Source organism: Gopherus evgoodei, unplaced genomic scaffold, assembly GCF_007399415.2.
Source record: "Gopherus evgoodei ecotype Sinaloan lineage unplaced genomic scaffold, rGopEvg1_v1.p scaffold_35_arrow_ctg1, whole genome shotgun sequence".
NCBI lineage: Eukaryota > Metazoa > Chordata > Testudines > Testudinidae > Gopherus > Gopherus evgoodei.
Genome location: NW_022060027.1, coordinates 5,112,893 through 5,133,203, shown reverse-complemented (window position 1 = coordinate 5,133,203; position 20,311 = coordinate 5,112,893). Strand labels below are relative to the sequence as shown.

Sequence of the window (20,311 nt, the reverse complement as noted above, 5' to 3'; positions counted from 1 at the left end):
TTGTCCACTATCCCACTGCACAGTAATGGGATCATAGGACAGTCCAGAAGGGGGGTGAGTTTGCTTATGGGTAATCAGGTCTGGAACCAGACATGCAGTTCTCAGGAGACATGCACTCCATGTGCAGCGGCTCACGGTGTGTTAGAAACCATTAGGGAAGGGGTTGATAGTAAGACAGAAAATATCATAGTGCCACTATATAAATCCATGGCACACTCACAACTCGAATATTGTGTCCAGTTCTGGATACCACATCTCAAAAGAGATGCAATAGAATTGGAAAATATGCAGAGAAGGCCAACAAAAATGCTATGGAATATGGACCAGCTTGCGCAGGAGGAGTCATTAAAAAGACTAGTACAGTTCAGCCTGGAAAAGAGATGACTACGGGGGGAGGATACGATAGAGATCTATAATATCAGGAATGGTGTGGAGAAAGTGAAGGGAAGTGTTATTTCCCCCTTCACATGACAGAAAAAACAGCGGTTATGCAATGAAATTAATAGGCAGCAGGTTTTAAACAGAAGGAAGTACTTCTTCATCTGATGCACAGTCAGCTGGTGGAGCTCATTGCCAGGGGATGTTGTGAAGGCCAAAAGTATAACTGGGTTCAAAAAAGAATTAGATAAGTTCATAGAGGGTAAGTCCATCACTGGCTACTAGCCAAGTTGGTCAGGGATACAACCTCGTGCTCTGGGTGTCCCTGAACCTCTGACTGTCAGAAGCTGGGACTGATGGACAGGGGATGGATCACTGGGTAATTGCTCTGTTCTGTCCATTCCCTCTGAAGTGTCTGGCACTGGCCACCTTCAAAGACAGGTTACTGAGATAGATGGACCATTGGGCTGACCCAGCTGGGTCATTCTTATGTTCTTAGCCTGTAAGTGTTCCGTCTCTCTGCCTCTTCCTTACTAGAGTCATGGGAGAGCGCTGCCGTCAGCAGCAAGAGCCAATGCTCCGAGGAGCATGTACTGACCTGCACGTTTGAAGCCTGTGACCTGGAACAAACAGGTAGAAAGCTTTCTAGTGTGTGTCAGCTGGAAATGCACAGCTCTGGCAGAGTCCCAGCCACTTTAGTGCTGCCAGGAAATCAACCTGTGCGTTGGATTCAAAGGCTCCTTTCAGAGTGGAATCAGCCAGTGAGCGTTCAGCACCTGCCTCCCATTCTGAAGACCTTTGAAAAACACATCTTGCATCCTAGTGTCCTGTACCTAGGATCTTCCACTCTCCTAGGACTGAACAAGGTTGAGGTGAAAGCAGACAGCAGGCTGCATGGTCAACTTCTGTGGGGGAGGGGGGGCTATACTGCTATGAAGCAGAAGGGGCATAGATTACCATGTAGCTGCAGCAGAGATGGCCCCACCTGTTAATTAGAGGTTGCATTGACCTCAATGGGTCACTTTGAAAACAAAGTCACTTTATTTAGGTTCCTTGATATGGATTTAGGACAATGCACAAATCCATTGTCAACTACACAGGGATTCTAGTAACTCAAACACCTAAATCCCTTCGAGGATCTGGGTTTCCCTCCCATTGATTCCACTGATCTCCAAACTCCCAGGCCATCTCTGTAATCACAAGATGAACCTTCCATCTCTAGCAATGTTCCCGGTTTGCTAGGGGGTGATTATTGGTGTGTCTGAATTTCTGATTGCAGGACAGGTGTCTGTTTTCCGTATTATCGAGTACTTACAGTCGGTAACAGGGCAAAGCTGTGAGGAAGGGAGACTGCAGTTGCTTTACAAAATGCTGGACCCAGAAAAGAGGGGCGTCGCTGTGGATTTACCGACCTTCCATGCTGTCATGAAGAACTGGATTTCAGAATGTCGGCAGGATGGGTGCGTAGATAATTTAGGAACAGCCGTGGCTTAGGTGTTACGACCCCACAGCAAGAGAGGGTAAGATTTTCATCGGCAGAAAGGGAAAGAGGCACAGACAAGTGAAAGGCCAGATGTTCAAAGGTACTTTAAAAAAATGGAAATGAATGGGTATTCAGCACCTAAGGCCTTGTGAATATCATGCTATGCACCGATTTGCATCTACCAAGTGGCTTGGCCTTCCAGGGTTACCCAGGAACTCAGTGGAACCCAGGAGTCCTGACTCCATTCCCTCCTGCTCTAACTTCCTAGACAACACAACGCCACAGAGCAGCAAATAGAACCCAGGAGTCCTGCTCTGCCCTTCTAGTCTATATTCTCTCCAAGAGTTGTGGCCCACGAGTCCTGACTCCTATGTCCCTGCAGCGACTTGATATACATCTCCCAGAGTTGTTCCAGGAGTCTCTTTCTGTTATCAGAGAACCACACTGCTGTAAGAATCCACGCCTTGTGCCATCCAGCTGTGTATCTATGTCATATGTGCCTCTTAGTCTTTAACCAAAAAAAAAAGGCTTCCTGAATCAGCTCTCATTATCAATATTAATATTTATTAGCTCTGTTCCCTTCTAACAAAACAGCCACATGAAATGCATAATATAACCCTTCTCTGGGCCTTTCTGTCGGAGCTTAATGGACAACCCTTAAGGCTCACCCATTGCGTGCATAGCTTTTCTGACTTAAATCATTAAAGATACCTGATAGTTTCTTACCCCCCAATTAATTAACCGACCGTCCTACCTTAATTACAGTGTTGTACAACACCCCCCACTAAACTTGTGTTTATTAAGATGCAGGGGGTGAACAGGGAAAAGTCACCCGATACACACAGAGCACATGATTCATTTCGTACAAATGGTGATAAAGTGGGAATTATGGCTATTAATTTATGTTTCTTCCAGGGGATTAGACAGCAGGAAGGAACAAGACAAGTTTGTGGACAATATGTGCCTGTGGCCATCTGGTAAGTTGTGCTGAAAGGGATAATAAAAAAAGGACAGTGTATTTAATTCTAAATATAGACGGTTCGGTAATGCAGCCTGCTGTGCTACTGATTGGCCTGACTGAGGCGTCTGTCCTTGCCCTTTCTGCTGGGGACACAGGAAACCACTCAGGTTTTGAAATACGCTCATAATTAATCCTTGCATAGCCCGTCTGTCACCGTAGCATCTGAGCACCTCCTGAGGGTTATAAATAGAATAATCAACAGCGGTCTTGCTCTTCCTGCCTGGTCTGTAGGAGAAAGAGCTTGATTAGCTTGTAGGGCAGAAGGGTTGTGTCTGACTGGGTTTGTCTGCGTATGTGAAGGCATGTGGTTCAAGGATCTTCTGGGGCCCAATTCTGGGCTTCTGCAAAGCAGCCAGAAAGCTAGCTGAGTTGGCAACCTGGGAGTTCTTAGGGCAATCTTCAGATGATGGGACTGAACCCAGGAGTCTGGACTCCAATGGGAGTTAGGCGCCTAAATGCCTTTGAGGATCTGGTCCTAAGTGCCTTCCTCTGCCCTCACTTCTTTGGTGCTCTGACAGTTTTGATGCATTCAGAAACTGCAGTGACGGGTGCGGTAAAAGACCCTACATTATACAGAGGGCTTCGTATGAGGATAGACTGAGTAGGCCTGCCACGCCAGGTCTTTCCCCCCAGCAGGCTCTGGCACAGGAAAGCGGGGAGGTGGCCAGAGTGTCTCTGCATTCTAGTTATCCCAGCCACAGTCACAACCTCTAAGCCAGGCTGCCAGCAGCCATGGGTAAGTGAAAACAATATCTGGACTGCTCTACCTTATGCTGAGGACTCAGGTGCTGTCTGGATAGCTCCAGGATTGGGGAAATACAGACATAGCATTCAGCAACCTTTGCACCCCTGACCCCCAGCGCAGCTCAGAAGCTGTGACATCCTCCTGTGTCACATCCCAGTGAGCCCAGGAGGCGCCAGTGGCCTTTCACAGACAAGAGAAAGACTCTTAACTTTCCTCAGTTTAATACCTCTCCTGGCTGGTTAGTGGGAGCCAGTGAGCAGGTGTTCCTGGGCATAATTCGATATCGATCTTCAGGTTCATAGAATTCATAGACTATCAGGCTTGGAAGGGACCTCACGAGGTCATCTAGTCCAACCCCCTGCTCAAAGCAGGACCAATCCCCGGACAGATTTTTGTCCCAGATCCCTAAATGGCCTCCTCAAGGATTGAACTCACAACTGTGGGTTTAGCAGGACAATGCCATTTGCTTTTCCTGCTCCTGGCAGCTGCGAGCATCACGACCAGAAACCCATTGTAAGACTGTGGCCCTGACATTGCTCTCTGGTTTTCCTCTTCAGGGGGGAGGAGGCCTGTCTCTAGTGCTGCTCAGTTAGAAGGATACGGCGGGGATGTTAGCAGCATAAACTCGTAAGTACTAACTTCTTATAGTCAGCCAGTCAGGAAGGCTGGGATGTAATTGGGATGTTAGAGGCTCATACCAGTGTAAGTTTCCTGAAAAGGATTAGATCCTTTACTGTATGCGAACAGCAGCCACTGGGCCTCTACCTTGGAGGAACGTTGCAAGGACCATTCACATGCTTTAGGGAGTCAGGAAGGGATAACCCTCCTAGGTGTTCAGGGTTCTGTAATGAGATGCATTCACAATCACGCCCTTCTCCCAACCAGCCAGCACCAGCCACTGCTAGAAACCGTACGCTGGCTTAGACTGATTGCTAGCGTGATCTGGACTGATCACTCTCTGGTGTGGGTCTTAGCAGGTGCTGCCGATCCAGGTCTCCTTTGCCATCTGATCGCCACCCAGTCGGGTGTGATATGGGGTGGGGGTGTTCCAGTTCATTTCCTGGTGGGGCTAAGACAAAACTCTCAGGCTCAGTGACTGAACGTCCCCCCGATCAGTGCTGGGCCTGTGGTGTGGAGACTGGGGATGAGTGGGTGACGCTGTGTGGTGTGACGGTAGAGCAAGTGAGGAGAGATCTCCCTACCGACTGCCCCCTTGCCCTCATTCATGCCGGTCTCCAAGGGAAGAAGCTGCTGCCTTGATAAGCAGCATTGAAGACCTGGAGTATGGGAATAAAAAGTTGGCCGTGCAGAATGCCAAGCTGCAGAGGACCATCGAGGCAGCTGAGGAACTCAACTCCCGCCTCACCGAAGAGCTCTCCCAGCTGCAAGGCAGACTGAGAAGGTGAATGGGATGGGAGGTGGTCAGGGGAAGGGGGCGCTGCAGGGAGCAGGCTGAGGGGCACTGTCCCCCTCTCTGGGTTAGTGGTGACTCTGATGTCCCAACACAGCTCTAGCGGCGGTGTGCTTCGCAGAACTGTGTGTGACACTCAGTAGGATGTGTTCTCCTCAGCCAGGCAGTGCTGGCCCCAGTGTGGTGCTAAGGGGCCTGTGTTGAAGGGAGCGGGAGGGGGGCTGAACAGAGGGTGCTCTCCCCAGCACTCACTGCTGGCCCCAGTGTGGTGCTAAGGGGCCTGTGTTGAAGGGAGCGGGAGGTGGGCTGAACAGAGGGTGCTCTCCCCAGCACTCACTGCTGGCCCCAGTGTGGTTCTAAGGGGCCTGTGTTGAAGGGAGCGGGAGGGGGGCTGAACAGAGGGTGCTCTCCCCAGCACTCACTGCTGGCCCCAGTGTGGTGCTAAGGGGCCTGTGTTGAAGGGAGTGGGAGGGGGGCTGAACAGAGGGTGCTCTCCCCAGCACTCACTGCTGGCCCCACTGCTCCAGTGTGTTGTTTGGAAGTGATAGGGTGAGGTCTACATTAAACACGCTGATTGCTCGCAGTCTCTGAGGTCCTGAGGCATGCTCACTACAGGATAGAGCATGCTCTCCCAGGTGTTGCTGGCTACATCCCAACCTGGCTAATTGCATTCTGCCTCCCTAAATTCCCCTGCCTGAGGTGTGGACCGGGTACAGGAGTCACCTTGCCTTGCCATGCCCAGCTGCTGGGCAGCCTCAGTGCATGCTGAGACACGGCCTCCATGTCCCATTCCTGGCTGGGCGTATTTAAATGGCAGGTGAAGCACTTGGTTTGGGGTTGTTATTTGTTTGTTATTTCACGAGGCTTCAGCAATCTCCCCCATATGGGCGCTGGATATTTTAAACTGAGTAGCTGCTGTGTGTTTATGGAGGGGAATTTAGCAGCTGTATTAATTGCTCGGATTGGAAGCTCTTTGGGACAGGGACCGTCTTTTTGCTCGGTTTGTACAGCACCTAGCACACCGGGGCCCTGGTCGACCACTAGGCCTCTATGTACTACGGAAATACAAAGAGTAATAATGAATACATCCATCATTTATGAAAACTCAGATATCTTACTCAGTAACACTTGGCCCTGTACTGCAGTTATTTCAAGCTACTTTGACTGTTGCTAATTAAGGGGCTTTAAATTACTGGCCTTTCCTAACCGGCTGCTTTCTTTGGTAGCACGCAACAGGCCCTGGAACAGGCTAAGTCAGTGACTGACGAACTAGAAGACCTGAAGGCTATTGCAAAAAGTCTGGAAGAGGAGAAGGGCAAATACTACTCACAATCCCGGCAGCTGGTAGGTGCTTGTGAGTCTTTGTTTCAGCAACATTTCCCTGGCTGGGGGTTCAGCCTGATTTCCCTGGGGAAACAGTGGCTAGAGCAGTGGGGCTAAGACTTCTGGGTTCTATCACTGCCTCGAGGGTGGGGGAGAATGAGGTTAGAGCAGGGAGGGCTGGGAGCCAGGACTTCTCGGTTTGCTACCTGAAACTGCAGCTGATTTATCATGTGGCTTTTCACAAGTCGTGCACTCTCCCTGCAGCTGTTTGCCCACTGGCGGGGCTCTGTTTATGTAACCACCCAAGAAAATCTCAACTTCCTTGTCTTCTCTTTGCTGAGAGCCTCAGAAAGTGACCGTGTGAAACTGACACATCCCTCTCAAACGTGTAACGAGTTCATGGGGCTCAGCATCCTTCCTAGCAGAACAGTCCTTTGCGTTATAAACCCACCATCACCCCTGGGTCCGGGTAGCAAAGAGATCCAGGCTTGAATGGTGTCTAACTCCTAGGACCATCAATCTGGTGCTTTTCACCAGCACTGGGTACACTTCTGTTTTTGTTGTCTTTCTTTAAACCCTTAGGCATTTCAAAGTTCCCATCTGCTGCAGCCATGAGTGGTTTCTTGGTGTGGCACAGCTGTCGTGGGGCACTCGGCTCTTGATGCAAATTAACCACTTGGATTGCAGGGGGATGTAAAAATAAGTGTGTGTTGATAACAAAAAACACCGGCAGCCCTGCAATTCATTGAACTGAGACTTGGCCATTCCTTTAGTAACGTCATAGGCAAACTGGGGGATACAGTTTAGGTCCATGTTTGTTTTGTGTTTTAAACTTATAGGAGAAGGAACAGCTGTGCCTCTCTCTACAAGTGGACTGTCTTCAAGAGGAGGTGAGGAGGACTCTGGGGAGTAGCAAAAGTTTGGAGCTGTCTTTGTGAAGTCAACCATCTCTGTACTTTAATGCCAAATCAGCAAGAATCATGCAGGAGGGCAGTGTGGGTGACTCAGTGGGAGGTGGTCTCCCCTCTGAGTCAGTAGTGAATTGAGAGAGAGCACAGAGGAGGTCTGGAAAATCTGTCTTGCAGTGAAATACAATCTCCTTAGCTCATCACAGAGAAGGTGAAAAGGTGACTAAAAGGTCTGTAAGTACCTAGAGAGCTCCTTAAGATAGCAGCCAAAGGCGGAGCAGGATCTGGGTGCTGGACGCTGAGGCTAGGTACATTCAGGCTGTGCAATGTCAGGAGTGAGGATTATTAGACATTGGAACAATTTACCAAGGGACAGGGGGGAGTCTTTAGGACTTAGAGTCGCTAAATCAAGATGGGACGTCTTTCTGAAAGACATTTTACCTCAACCACTAGATATGAGGTGAGTGGTGGGAAATTCTGGGTAAAATACTCAGTGTTCTGCCGGAGGTCAAGCTATATTATCTGAATAGTCCCTTCTGGCTTCAACATCTATTATCCCGGCATCCCAGCGTTGTGCTAGGAGGCAGGGCGCTCCCAGGAGACACTCTCCAGCATCAGTGCTGACTCCAGGGCCCCAGTGCAGCAGCAGGAGCGGGTGCTGTGCTGCTGCAGCTGGCGTCTTTCTGGGGAGATGCAAAACTGCATCTGACCCCTTGTGGCCTGGCATTCTTTAATATGAACAGGAATTATTAACCCCAGTGTCCTGATCAGGTTTCAGTGTGGCCAAAATCGAGATCCTCAGAGATATTTAGGGTCCTAACTTTCACTGAAGTCAATGGTAGATCTGGGCCTAACTGCATTTAAACTGCCTTAATTGCTCCTGCAGTTTTAGCTGGATGTGGAATTAATTTTCACTTCCTATGCTAAGCTGTTTGCACCTTTCAACTGCTTGTGCGTCCCATCCCAGCAGTGGCTGCATTTCATTGATGAAGGGGCCAGAGAGCTCCCTTCTCATGTCTCTTTGCTATGGTTTGCTAAATAACACTAAGCTTGACCTGCGGCTGCTTTACAGAACAGGAAGCTGCTCACAGAGAGAGACAGAGTAAAGCAGAAGGTTGCAGGGCTGGTTGCTGAGAAGGCAGATCTGAAGGTACTAACAACCAATGCAAACATGCGTGTCACCTAAATCAGATACGAGGCTCTAAGTACCTCCTCCTGAACAGTGCTGAGAACCCGCAGCTTCTCTTGGCTTCCTTGTGTAGCTTGCAAGCAAGCGTGTGGAGCCCAGCAAAGACTTTTGCATCTGTACAAGTCCTCCTCGCAGTTAAGCAGAGTGGGTCAGAAATTTTCTGATTGAAAATGCTGATATGAGAAAATCTAAAGGTTTTGCGAGATCATCTCGCTTTCAACAGGAAAGTCTCAAAAGGTCCATTTTGACTATTCTGTTCTAAATTATTTTCCTATAAAATATATGAACATTTTTGGAATATTCATTTTATGAAAAATGATGCTATTTCTACTTTTCATATTAAAATGTTTGAATTTCCCAACATTTTGGCCTGTATCCTGTAGTGGCTTAGAGCATCTAAGTGGACGTCAGGCCACCTGGGTTCTATTCTTAACTCTGCCATTGACTTGTTGTGTTATCTTGGGGGAACATGTCTCTTTCCCCACCCCATGCCTCAGTTTTCCCTGCTGCAAAATGGGATTAATGCCATAGTGCAGGGGATTGGACATGGGGATTTACACTCCTACATTTCTATGATCCTATGCCACCCCACGTTCCCAGTGGGATTTTAAAGTTTACCAATGAACGTCAGGCATTTTGAGATCTTTGATGACAGGCTAAGGATGAAGTACATATTTGCTTTCTCTAGGCCCAGCTCTGTGAATATGAAACTCTCCTCTCCTGCAAAGACACTGCCCTTACTGAGGTGAGCAATCGGTATGTGACTGCGAACAGAGTGGGTGGTGGTGGTCCTAGTACTGAATTTTCCTTTCTGTCCATCCTCTTGTTCATTTGTTTTGCTGGACTTGCCCTCAGCAAACCGGGGTTCTGCTCCCGGCTCGACTGTTAGCCTGCTAGGTGACCTTGGATCAGTCACTTTGCCGCTCTGTAACTCAGTTTCTCCACCTGTACAGTGGGTGTAATGACATTAACCTCCTTTGTAAAGCGCTTTGAGATCTAGCGATGAAAAGCCATTGGTAAGAGCAGGTGTTATTAATGTCACTGATGTGTGTTGTGTACAGCTCCCTTTAAACTTCCAGCCAACAGAAGTTATGGGGCTTGATGCAGGTGAGTTCTCTGGCCTGTGTCATGCTGGAGGTCTGATTATATGAATACAATGAAAAAAGAACAGGAGTACTTGTGGCACCTTAGAGACTAACAAATTTATTTCAGCATGAGCTTTCGTGAGCTCACGAAAGCTAATGCTGAAATAAATTTGTTAGTCTCTAAGGTGCCACAAGTACTCCTGTTCTTTTTACGGATACAGACTAACACAGCTGCTACTCTGAAACCTGTCATGAATACAATGGTCCCTCTGGCTTTAAAACCTATGCAAATTGTGGTTCTGGGTGTGCTGTCAGTGCTCATCAAAACCAGCGGGTGTCGCTGCAGCCTCACAATTAAGATCAAAGCTAGACCTATGTCTAATAAGCAGCCACACGGGGATAATCTGTCAGATCCCCCTTTGAAGCAACAGAAGTCACCATGACAGAGGGGGCAAAGCTGTTTTTTTTTGGGCTTTTTACAGAAAACAAACCATGCGGAAGAACTGACAGCGATGCTGGCGGAGTACAGGACAGTGGTGCAGGTAATAAATGGTCCTCCTGCCCATCTGCTCCATTGGCCTGTCCTCCTGATTCACCAAAGAGCTTGGGTCCTCCCTGCCCAGCCCTGTGTGCTCTCTGTATCCTCCTCCTGGAGCAGTGGACCATGGAGGAGACAGGTGTCCTAGGCCAAACGGCCTCAAGAAGTATTCACGCCATTGTGCCAGGCACCGGTGAGACCTCATCCGGAATCCTGTGTCCAGTGCTGGTCACCTGAGTTCAACAAATGGCCATAAACTGGCCAAAGATGAGTTTAAACTGGAAATTAGAAGCCGTGTCAGAGCAGTCAGCAGACAGGGAGCAGGGGGCAGTTGGATGGGGCAGAGGTTCTGGGGGGAAGTCAGAAGGTGGGGGGGTGGATAAGTGTGGAAGTCCCGGGGGGCCTGTCAGGGGGTGAGGGTGTGGATAGGGGTCAGAGCAGTCAGGGGACTGGGAGCAGGGGGGTTGGATAGGGGGTGGGGCCCCGGGGGCGGTTAGGGGCGGGGGGTCCTGGGAGGAGACAGTTAAGGGACAAGGAGAGGGGGGAGTTGGATGGGTTGGGGGTTCTGAGGGGGGCAGTCAGGGGGCAGGAAGTGGGAGGGATTGGATAGGGGGCAGGGGCAAGGCTGTTTGGGGAGGCACAGCCTTCCCTACCCGGCCCTCCATACAGTTTTACAACCCCAATGTGGCCCTTGCGCCAAAAAAGTTTGCCCACTCCTGTTTTAAGCCATATTTGCACTCCTTGCAGTCCAGAGCTGTGGACATGGGGCCCTGGCGTAGGTTAGAGTGACCTCAGGGCTGCTCTACCTTAAAGTCTTTTTCCTATGGTCCCCTCTGGCCAGGTGCGGCTCTAGACATTTTGCCGCCCCAAGCATGGAGGGTCCGCTGGTCCCGCAGCTTCGGCAGATCTCCCGCAGGCGTGCCTGGGGGAGGTCTGCCGAAGCCGCGGGACCAGCAGACCCTCCGCAGGCAAGCCGCCAAAGGCACCCTGCCTGCCGCCATAGCGGCGACCAGCAGAGCGCCCCCTGTGGCTTGCCACCCCAGGCACGCACTTGGAGTGCTGGTGCCTGGAGCTGCCCCTGCCTCTGGCCATGCCTCCAATCTGGCTCCTGTGGGGCTTGGGTAGAGGAGAACACCCACAATGCCGTGTGCTCTGGCCATGCCCCCCAGCGGCCCTCTATGCCAGGGGCTATGGGGAGAGCCGTTATATTCCTTGCACAGTGGGGAGTTTCTAGAGGGCCATTTCTGCCACACTTTAAGGACCCTTTACTGTGCCAGGGCCACCTAGAGGACTGTAACAATGCCTGATGAGCCGGGTGGTTTGGGAGAACACGGCTTATATGGCAGAGGAAACTTCAGAGGATCTGTCCTTCCTCCACAGGAGCTGAGACTGGAAACAAGCCAGCTTCAGGAGCAGCTGTGTCAAACCACCGAAGACCTGGCCATGTAAGTCCTTCTGAGCAGCCCCTCCTTGGTACCCAGCTCTGTTCATTGTCTGCACACTAGCCAGGCTGGCACGACGGGCAGGGTGAATGTGTCAGAGACCGGGGTGTGGGCAGTTAAAGCAGGAGTCCGTAGCCAGGAATAGGCGCCTGAGGAGAGGGGTGCGAGGGAGTGTAGCTGAGCGAGCCTTATTCCCTGGTTATTCTGTCACAGCTGAGTCCCATGGGGCCCCTGGAGCATGGACATTACTGAGAGCAGCCCTTAGGGGGCGCCCTGCAATCCCTGAAGGAGTAAGGCAGGAACTGCATTGTGGGAGCTCTGCAGCACACACCGTGCAGTCCGATGCTTGCAGCTTGCCACTCAGCATGTTGGAGGTTGCTTTTGGGCTCCAGTGCATACCCGGTGGCATGCCACTGGCTCCCCCGAAGGGTGTCTGGTGAACGCTGCCCGTCCTGCATGGGAATTGCAAGGCCAGCGCTCTGTCCCATCCCCTCTGGCAGCCAGCTCCTAGCAGGGACGGTTCTGGAATAACCTGCTCGGAAGGGAACCTCAGGCAGATGAAATCATGGTTTATTCCCTGAGCCATAAACTATCCCATCTAATCTGTCCCTGTGTCTAATGAGGGCAGACACACACACACACTCTGAGGCGTAGGTTAGCTCGCTCCAGAGCCAATGGATGGAAGCTGAAGCAGACAAATTCAGACTAGAAGTGAGATGCCAATTTTTAACACAGTGTAATGAACCAGTGGAACAACTCACCTTGGGACGGGCAGGTCTCTCCATCAGTCTTTTAATCAAGACAGAGTCTCTCTTCATAAAAGATCTGCCCTGGCTCAGCCAGGAGCGAGGGGCTCATTTCAGGAATCTCTTCTCGTGTGCTCTGAGTGATAGTGAGACGAAACGGGAATCCTGCGTCCAGGTCTGATGTCCTCATTTTAAAAAAGGTGTTGCAAAATTGGAGGGGGTGCAAAGAAGAGCTGCAGAAACAATTCAAGAGCTGGGGAAAAACAGTGCCTGGCAGTGAGAGACGCAAGGAGCTTGATCTGTTTAGTGTCTCCAGAAAGAAGGGCAAGAGGTGGTTTGATTATGGTGCCTGGGGTGAAAATCCTGGGTATTAAAGGGCTCTTTAATCTCATGGAGAAAGGCAGAATGAGAACCAGTGACTGGCACTTAGACGGACAGACCTAGATTAGACAAGTGGCAAAACTCCCTGCGGGGGTTGTGCACACTGTGTGACCGGGGCCTTGCCCTGTCATGCTGCGTATCGGGCTCCCTTTATAAAGGGCGAATCAGCGATCAGCAGATCTAATGAACACATGGCGGACAGGAGCAGTGTGGGTTAGAGACAGTTCTAAGCTCCTCAGCGCAAAGTGTTATGGACTGTTCTAAGGCACCTCCTGAGCTGTGGGACTCTAACGATGGGTTACCCATTCGTTAAAACCTCTGCATGCCCTTTATACATGGAACTATAACGTAATGCACGAATGCTCGCGATATGGGATGGCTGTAACAATTTGCCAGGGAGAGGTCAGGGCACTTGTCATTCTTTGGCAGGGGTGTCAGAAAGGTGGGAGGAGCAGAGAGCAGGGGAAGGGGAGCTCGGGCTGCTCTCACAGGGCGGGGATGCTGGCCCCCTCAGCCAGCTAGGGTTGCCAACTTTCCAGGATTGTCCTGGAGTCTCCAGGAATTAAAGTTTAATCTTTAATTAAAGATTATGTCATGCGATGAAACCTCCAGGAATATGTCCGACCAAACTTGGCAGTGTGTCTCCAGCGTGTGCCTAGGGACAGCTCTGAAACCCGCCTTTTCCATCTAGCCCATCCCCTTCCCCTTGGGGTGGGGCAGGATTGTTCCCTGTAGCCTCTTCCCCAGAGCTCGACTGAAATTCAGCTCCCCGCCTAGCTAAAGTGCAGGGCAGATTTGTAATGTGAGCTCCCTGCTCTGCCTGCTGGGACCTCTGCGCTGACCTCACCTCTTCCCAACTCAGACCCCAGTGCCTGACCTCCCGTGGCATGGGTGTGAGAGAGACACAGGTCTCCCAAGGGCCAGGCTGAGGACAGGACAAATTTCACTGGAGGCTAGAAGCTAGGCTGCATGTGCTTGGAAAGGACCCTGGTCCACGAGCTACCGGGTGCATGCAGAAACACTCCTCCCAGCCATACCCTTGGGTGATCTTTATCCAGCGATTGTTGGGCTCAGGGGCCTGTCTCTCATAACTCAGCATGAACACTGCCGACGCACCACGCTGTGCAGAGGTGAGGTGTGCGGTTTGAGCAAGGTCTCTTCCTGCCTCAAGCTCAGGAGGAAGCTGCGAGGCTTGGACATCACAGGAAGAAATGTTGGGGGCAGGGAGACAGCTCAGTTTGCTTAGCAGCTCTCCCCGCACTGGGGATGGGAGATCCAGATGACCCCAGAGAATCAGGTTCCTGAGCTCTTCTCTGACCCTGCCCATGTTTCACTGACAATAATAAAGGCTCAGAGTTATGAAGGACTGTGGGTAAGGCACTGAACTCAGGGGATCTGGCTTAGTTCCCAGCTCTGCCACAATTACCCTCATCTCTCTCTGCCTCGGTTTCCCCATTGGAGGATGATAATCCTTCTCTTGGCTGTTTCGACAAAGATGCAGCGCCTGGTCCCATAGGGCATTGGTGCTGCTGCCACACTGCTAGCGATTGGCTGGGTGTTTTCCCCCTGGGTCACTCAGGGCCCATTATCGATGATGCAAACTGCTCTCGGCTCACAACAGTCAGTGATGGAAAAATCAGCGCAGCACAGGGGAGTCGCACCTGGCTTATCATTGTAATGTTTGTACAGCGTCCACTCCCAGGCACCATATAATGAAGCTGAATCCATTGCAGATAGCCAGCAAAAAGAGCTTGGTGGCCCAGGAGGCAGATCTGCCAGAGGCCGTATAGTCCCAGCTCTGCCACTGCTGACCAAAGGCAAACAATGCCCTCTTTCTGTGTCAGCCCCACTGTGCTCGGTGCTGGACAAACATTGAACATAAAGACCCTCCCTGCCCTGCAACTTTGAATTCAGAGCCAAATGCTGGAAATTTCATTGGCCTTAACTTAAACCATCCAGACTTCAAATGGTAAAGATTAAAAAATAAATAGCCAAGAGGTCTGGCCATGAGCTGACCTCTAACTACTGGGGAGTAGACTGTGGAACTCATAGCCACATGGTTCTGCTGGGGCCAAGAATTCCGTACAATTCAAAGAGGGGTTGGATATTCATGTGACTAGCAAGGATATCCCAGAGGTTAGACGACTGAATGCTGAGGCTGGAGGAGGAACGAGAACTGATTGTGTTTATTCAGGCTGCCGAAGGAGCTGCCCCACGAGCTTAAACCCCATGTTCAGCTTCCCGCACAGCCACTCTGCGTGGAGATAGAAGAGATCCAGCAGGTAGGGGGAGGGGCAGCCTGGCAAGCCCAGTTAACCTTGCGCTTTGATCCCAGCAGAGTTCAAAAGTCAAGCCAGGCTAGGCCTGCTCAGGAGCTGGCTGGGAGGTCTCAAAGGAACAGCTAAGGTAGTAGTGTTGGTGATGCAGTAGGGGGCACTGGCCCGCAGCATGGAGTAGGAGGTGTTGTGTCCTCAGACTCCATGCTGACTCCCAGGGCTTGTCTACATCAGAAAGTTGCAGCGCTGGTGAGGGAGTTACAGCGCTGCAACTTAGGTGGTGTACACATCTGCAGGGCACCACCAGCGCTGCAACTCCCTGTTTGCAGCGCTGGCCGTACTCCCGTTTTGTCTCGGGTGTAGAGGATCCAGCGCTGGTGATCCAGCGCTGGTAATCAAGTATAGACACTTACCACCGCTTTTCTTGACCTCCGTGGAATAAGCAGGTATCCCAGCATACCTGAGGAAGCCTCTGGTAATCAAGCTGGTCTCCTTCCCCGGTTTGCTCTCTCGTTCCCCGAACCCCCGAGCAAGCAGGTCTCCTTCCCTGCGGTTTGCAGGGTGGTTCGGGGAACGCGAGAGCAAACCGCGGCGAAGCTGGTCTCCTTTCCCGGTTTGCTCTCGCGTTCCCCGAACCCCCGAGCAAGCAGGTCTCCTTCCCTGCGGTTTGCAGGGTGGTTCGGGGAACGCGAGAGCAAACCGTGGTGAAGCTGGTCTCCTTTCCCGGTTTGCTCTCGCGTTCCCCGAACCCCCCTTGAAGCCGCCCAACAGCGCTGCAGTGTGGCCACATCTAACACCACTTGCAGCGCTGGTTGCTGTAAGTGTGGGGCCACTCTGCAGCGCTGGCCCTATACAGCTGTACTAATACAGCTGTAACAACCAGCGCTGCAAAATTTTAGATGTAGACATGGCCCCAGTTCCCCAGCAACCTCAGAATAGTGAGGGGAATTAACCACTGAAATGGTTCTGGTGGATTCCCTGTCCCAGGCCTTCTTAAATCAAGATGGGCTGTTTTTCTAAAAGATCTGCTGTAGCTGAAACAGGAATTAATTTCGGGGCAGTCTTATGGCCTGGGAAATACAGGAGGTTATGCCAGAGGAGCAAGCGGTCCCTTTTGGCTCTAGAATCTATGAATCAAGGCACCGTGCTTGCTCACTGCTACTGCAGAAAGACCAGGGAAACATCTCCCCCAAAGCAGCTTTTCACATCCCTTGTGTGTGCAAAGCTCGATTGTACCCGTCACTGCACTTGGGCTCGTCACTCGGACCTGGACAGCTCCACATCCCTCTGGGAAACTGCCACCACTTCCTTCCAGAGACAGGCCGAGAGAACTCCACAGCATCGCTGCAGCGTCAGCAGTCCAGGAGCATCTGCAGTGCAGGGCTGATATATCAGACCACAGAGGAATTACATTAGAAATGTCCCCAAATAGCTCTGACCTGGGAGGGAACGTCCCGTGTCTCAGTATTAGAACGATAAGGAATAATCGTGTGGGGTGCTCTCATCTACAGATCTCAAAGTGCAGATCAGTGTCCTCATCTGCAGGATGCCCAGGGTAAACTGAGGCAGGGGGCTATTTAGTCCCTGTTTTCCATTGGCAGCCAGTTATTTCGGGTGCCTTGGCTAATTTGAAACCCCGAACACCTAGGTTTTAGAAGCCACATGAGCTTAGCGGAACGGGGCTTTGCTGCAGACTCCCTGGGCTCTGCCGAGGTTCTCCAGCTGAGGATTTGCCCCTCAGTCCACCCAAGGGTAGTTCACACGAGGATAAATCACTGTTGTATGTGCAGTACCTCCCTGCCCCATTCTCCACGCAGGGACGAAAGGCTGAGGCCCGTCTGCCGAGCCCGCTGTGCGGGATGTGGCCTGGCTCAGGAGCTCCTGTGTCGGCACAGCTGCTTGTGGGGATGAGCCCCGTGGATGTCAGGGCGGTGGCAGAGGAGCAGGTGAGGATGGGAACCGTGGGTGGAGAGGGAAGCAATATTCAAGCTCTCTCACCAGCTGGAGCCCTGCCCCTTTACTTGACCCCGAGAGCCATGCTGGGCTGACGGCAGGCTAGATGCTGGGCTAAATACTCAGGTTAGTCAAATCTCGCAGAGCTGAACGCAGGACTGGGCACGAGCTGGGAGGGAGGCCTTCAGCAAAACCCCAGCTAAGGCCGCAGGATGTCCTGATGCTTCAGTAGGGGGTGCTCTCCCTTATTTGTGCTGACTGCAATGCTTCTCGGTGCTGCAGGGGGCGCTCTCCCCTCAGTGCTGGCACCAGTGCCCCAGTGCCTGGCCAGGGGGGTTGTGCTGCAGGGAGCGGGGCAGGAGCTTGGTAGGAGGCACGCCCCGTTTGCAGGGGGCATTAAAAAGTCTTGGGATCTCCATTTCTTGCAGCGAGTAGAGTGTAGAGGTTAGGACGGGGTTGGGGGGCCTGAGAGTCAGGAGTCGTGAGGCCTAGTCCCTGCCATGCAGGGGAATGTGGTCCAGGGAAGTGGGAGATAGCATCGGAATATTTTATTCCCAACTCCAGGGGCCAGCAATGGCTAGTGGTTACAGTGGGGTGGGAGAACTCATGTCAGGACTCCTGGGTTCTATTTCTGCCTCTGCCCCTCTTTCACAGCGTGAGCATGGGGAGTCTCTTCTCTTGTCTGTGGCTTAAAAGGGAGCCAACCGCACTCACATGGGAACTGCAGAGATTAGCTGGCCCAGGGACGTGCTTTGGGAGCCTTGGACAACAGCCCCCAGATGTTTGCCTTACCCAGCACTGACTCAGGGACCTGTTTCCCCAGGATGTGGGCGCGGCCAATTGCACCCCAGCATGGCTGGCTCAGCCGAGCGCCGCCGAGGAAGCCAAAGCCCTGGCTGAGCAGCAGCAGCGACTGATGCCAGAGATGCCAGAAAGGTAAGAAGAGGGGATGAGGGATGTGGAAGCTGCCTTCTACCTGTCTCATGCTGCTGGCTCTTCCCCCAGCTCCATGGGGCACATCTGCACTGCCATAAGAGACCCACGGAACAGCCACCCTGGCCCAGGGCAGCTGCCTGGGGCTCACCCTTCAGGGCTAGAAACCTGCAGTGTATATGCTGGGGCTGGAGCCCAGGTTCTGGGACCCTCTCCCTTTGCAGGGGCTCAGATCCCAGGCTCCGGCCTGAGCCTGAACGTCTACACAACAATTTTATAACCCCGCAGCCCGAGCCAGCTGAGTCATGGGTCTTTTATTGCAGTGTAGAGGTACCCGTCATTGACACACACCGGTAACTGCCATAATTGGCAGCGACTTCAGGGGAAACTCTCCTCTCTTTAGCCTAGGGGAAGTGCCCTGTGCTGGTACCATGGGTTCTGGTCCTGCATCATCATCTCTGATCCATGTTAATACCTGCACCAGTCACACGAGTAATTACTAGCCGAGGCCTACAGCGGATGCAGATTGACCGATGCGCTAATTAGCTCATCCAACAATTGGCAGGAAGTGTAACAGCAAACTTGGCAGCTGTCTTTATGGAGCATGTAGTGTTTTGGGTCAGGACGCCTGTCTCACAGTGTTAAGGTGCAGAGACTGTGGTGCCAGCCTGGGCACTGGCGTGAATAGGAGCAGCTCCATGCAGGCCACCCAGAACCAGGAGGGGGGGATGGGTATGTACACACCCACAGACCAATGGGGCCCTGATCCTTAATTGGAATCGTTAAGTGCATCTGCAACATAAACAAAAATAAATAACATTCCCCGCACTGCCAGCCAAGCTATCTGCCGAACTCCCAGCAGATCCGGAGGAGCGGGATGTTTGCAAGGAGCAGGTGTGATCTCTTGGGAATCATGTGGAATCTGGTTGTTCTTGATGGGTGTAAAACCAGACTTTAAATTATTTCCCTAGCAGACGGATCCGTTAGTGAGACGCAGCGCGGGGAGTGGATAGGGCACTCGGGAGTCAGGAGACCTGCATGCTAGTCCCATCTCTTCCGCAAACCAGGGCAAGTCCCTTTCTTGCCTCATGCCTCAGTTTCCCCTCTCACCTTTTGTCATGTCTTTTTAGCACGTAAACTCTTTGGGAGAGTAACCCTCTCCCCTTGTGTATGTATTTGTACAGTGCCTAGCGCTGATCTCTGTTAGGGCATTGCTGCGATGATAAACAACCCCTCTCTTCCCATCTAGCACAGAGGAGAGGAGAGACTGGCGCTGCCCTGCCAAGGAAGAGTTGTGTGTGCATGGCGCAGAGGAGCAGCTTAAACTCGCCACGGGGACCAGCGAAGAGCACAGCTGCTTATTCTGTGTGGAGACCCATGTGCTTCCTTGGCCGGAAGGGAAGGTAACGTTGGCTAGCTAAAGCCAACCACCTTTGCTAGCACACCCCCAGGGGAAAATGCCTTCAGCCTGATTTCAGCCGGATGAGTTACAGCCTTGGCAGGTATCAGAGGGGTAGCCGTGTTAGTCTGGATCTGTAAAAGCAGCAAAGAATCCTGTGGCGCCTTATAGACTAACAGACGTTTTGGAGCATGAGCTTTTGTGGGTGAATACCCACACTTCCTCAGATGCATGTAGTGGAAATTTCCAGGGGCAGGTATATATATGCTAGCAAGCAAGCTAGAGATAACGAGGTCAGTTCCATCAGGGAGGATGAGGCCCTGTTCTAGCAGTTGAGGTGTGAAAACCAAGAGAGGAGAAACTGGTTCTGTAGTTGGCAAGCCATTCACAGTCTTTGTTCAATCCTGAGCTGATGGTGTCAAATTTGCAGATGAACTGAAGCTCAGCAGTTTCTCTTTGAAGTCTGGTCCTGAAGTTTTTTTGCTGCAGGATGGCCACCTTAAGGTCTGCTATAGTGTGGCCAGGGAGGTTGAAGTACTCTCCTACAGGTTTTTGTATATTGCCATTCCTAATGTCTGATTTGTGTCCATTTATCCTTTTCCGTAGAGACTATCCAGTTTGGCTGATGTACATAGCAGAGGGGCATTGCTGGCATATGATGGCGTATATTACATTGGTGGATGTGCAGGTGAATGAACCAGTGATGGTGTGGCTGATCTGGTTAGGTCCTGTGATGATGTCACTGGTGTAGATATGTGGGCAGAGTTGGCATCGAGATTTGTTGCATGGATTGGTTCCTGAGCTAGAGTTATTATGGTGCGGTGTGCAGTTACTGGTGAGAATATGTTTCAGGTTGGCAGGTTGTCTGTGGGCAAGGACTGGCCTGCCACCCAAGGCCTGTGAAAGTGTGGGATCATTGTCCAGGATGGGTTGTAGATCCTTGATGATGCGTTGGAGGGGTTTTAGCTGGAGGCTGTATGTGATGGCCAGTGGAGTCCTGTTGGTTTCTTTCTTGGGTTTGTCTTGCAGTAGGAGGCTTCTGGGTACACGTCTGGCTCTGTTGATCTGTTTCCTTATTTCCTCGTGCGGGTATTGTAGTT

At 51.6% G+C, this 20,311-nt stretch overlaps 1 protein-coding gene across 1 annotated transcript in view; it reads left to right on the top strand.

Moving 5' to 3' along the window:
• CCDC155 (coiled-coil domain containing 155) overlaps nt 1-20,311 on the top strand; it is a 38,076-nt gene that overhangs the window by 7,695 nt on the left and 10,070 nt on the right. The window contains exons 4-17 of the mRNA XM_030545104.1: nt 916-1,011; nt 1,658-1,838; nt 2,777-2,838; nt 4,185-4,254; nt 4,868-5,029; nt 6,265-6,382; nt 7,201-7,251; nt 9,147-9,203; nt 10,026-10,085; nt 11,462-11,526; nt 14,845-14,932; nt 16,744-16,872; nt 17,703-17,815; nt 19,062-19,215. Of these exons, the coding sequence (XP_030400964.1) occupies nt 916-1,011; nt 1,658-1,838; nt 2,777-2,838; nt 4,185-4,254; nt 4,868-5,029; nt 6,265-6,382; nt 7,201-7,251; nt 9,147-9,203; nt 10,026-10,085; nt 11,462-11,526; nt 14,845-14,932; nt 16,744-16,872; nt 17,703-17,815; nt 19,062-19,215 (1,406 nt within the window). The remainder of the gene's footprint in view (nt 1-915; nt 1,012-1,657; nt 1,839-2,776; nt 2,839-4,184; nt 4,255-4,867; nt 5,030-6,264; nt 6,383-7,200; nt 7,252-9,146; nt 9,204-10,025; nt 10,086-11,461; nt 11,527-14,844; nt 14,933-16,743; nt 16,873-17,702; nt 17,816-19,061; nt 19,216-20,311) is intronic.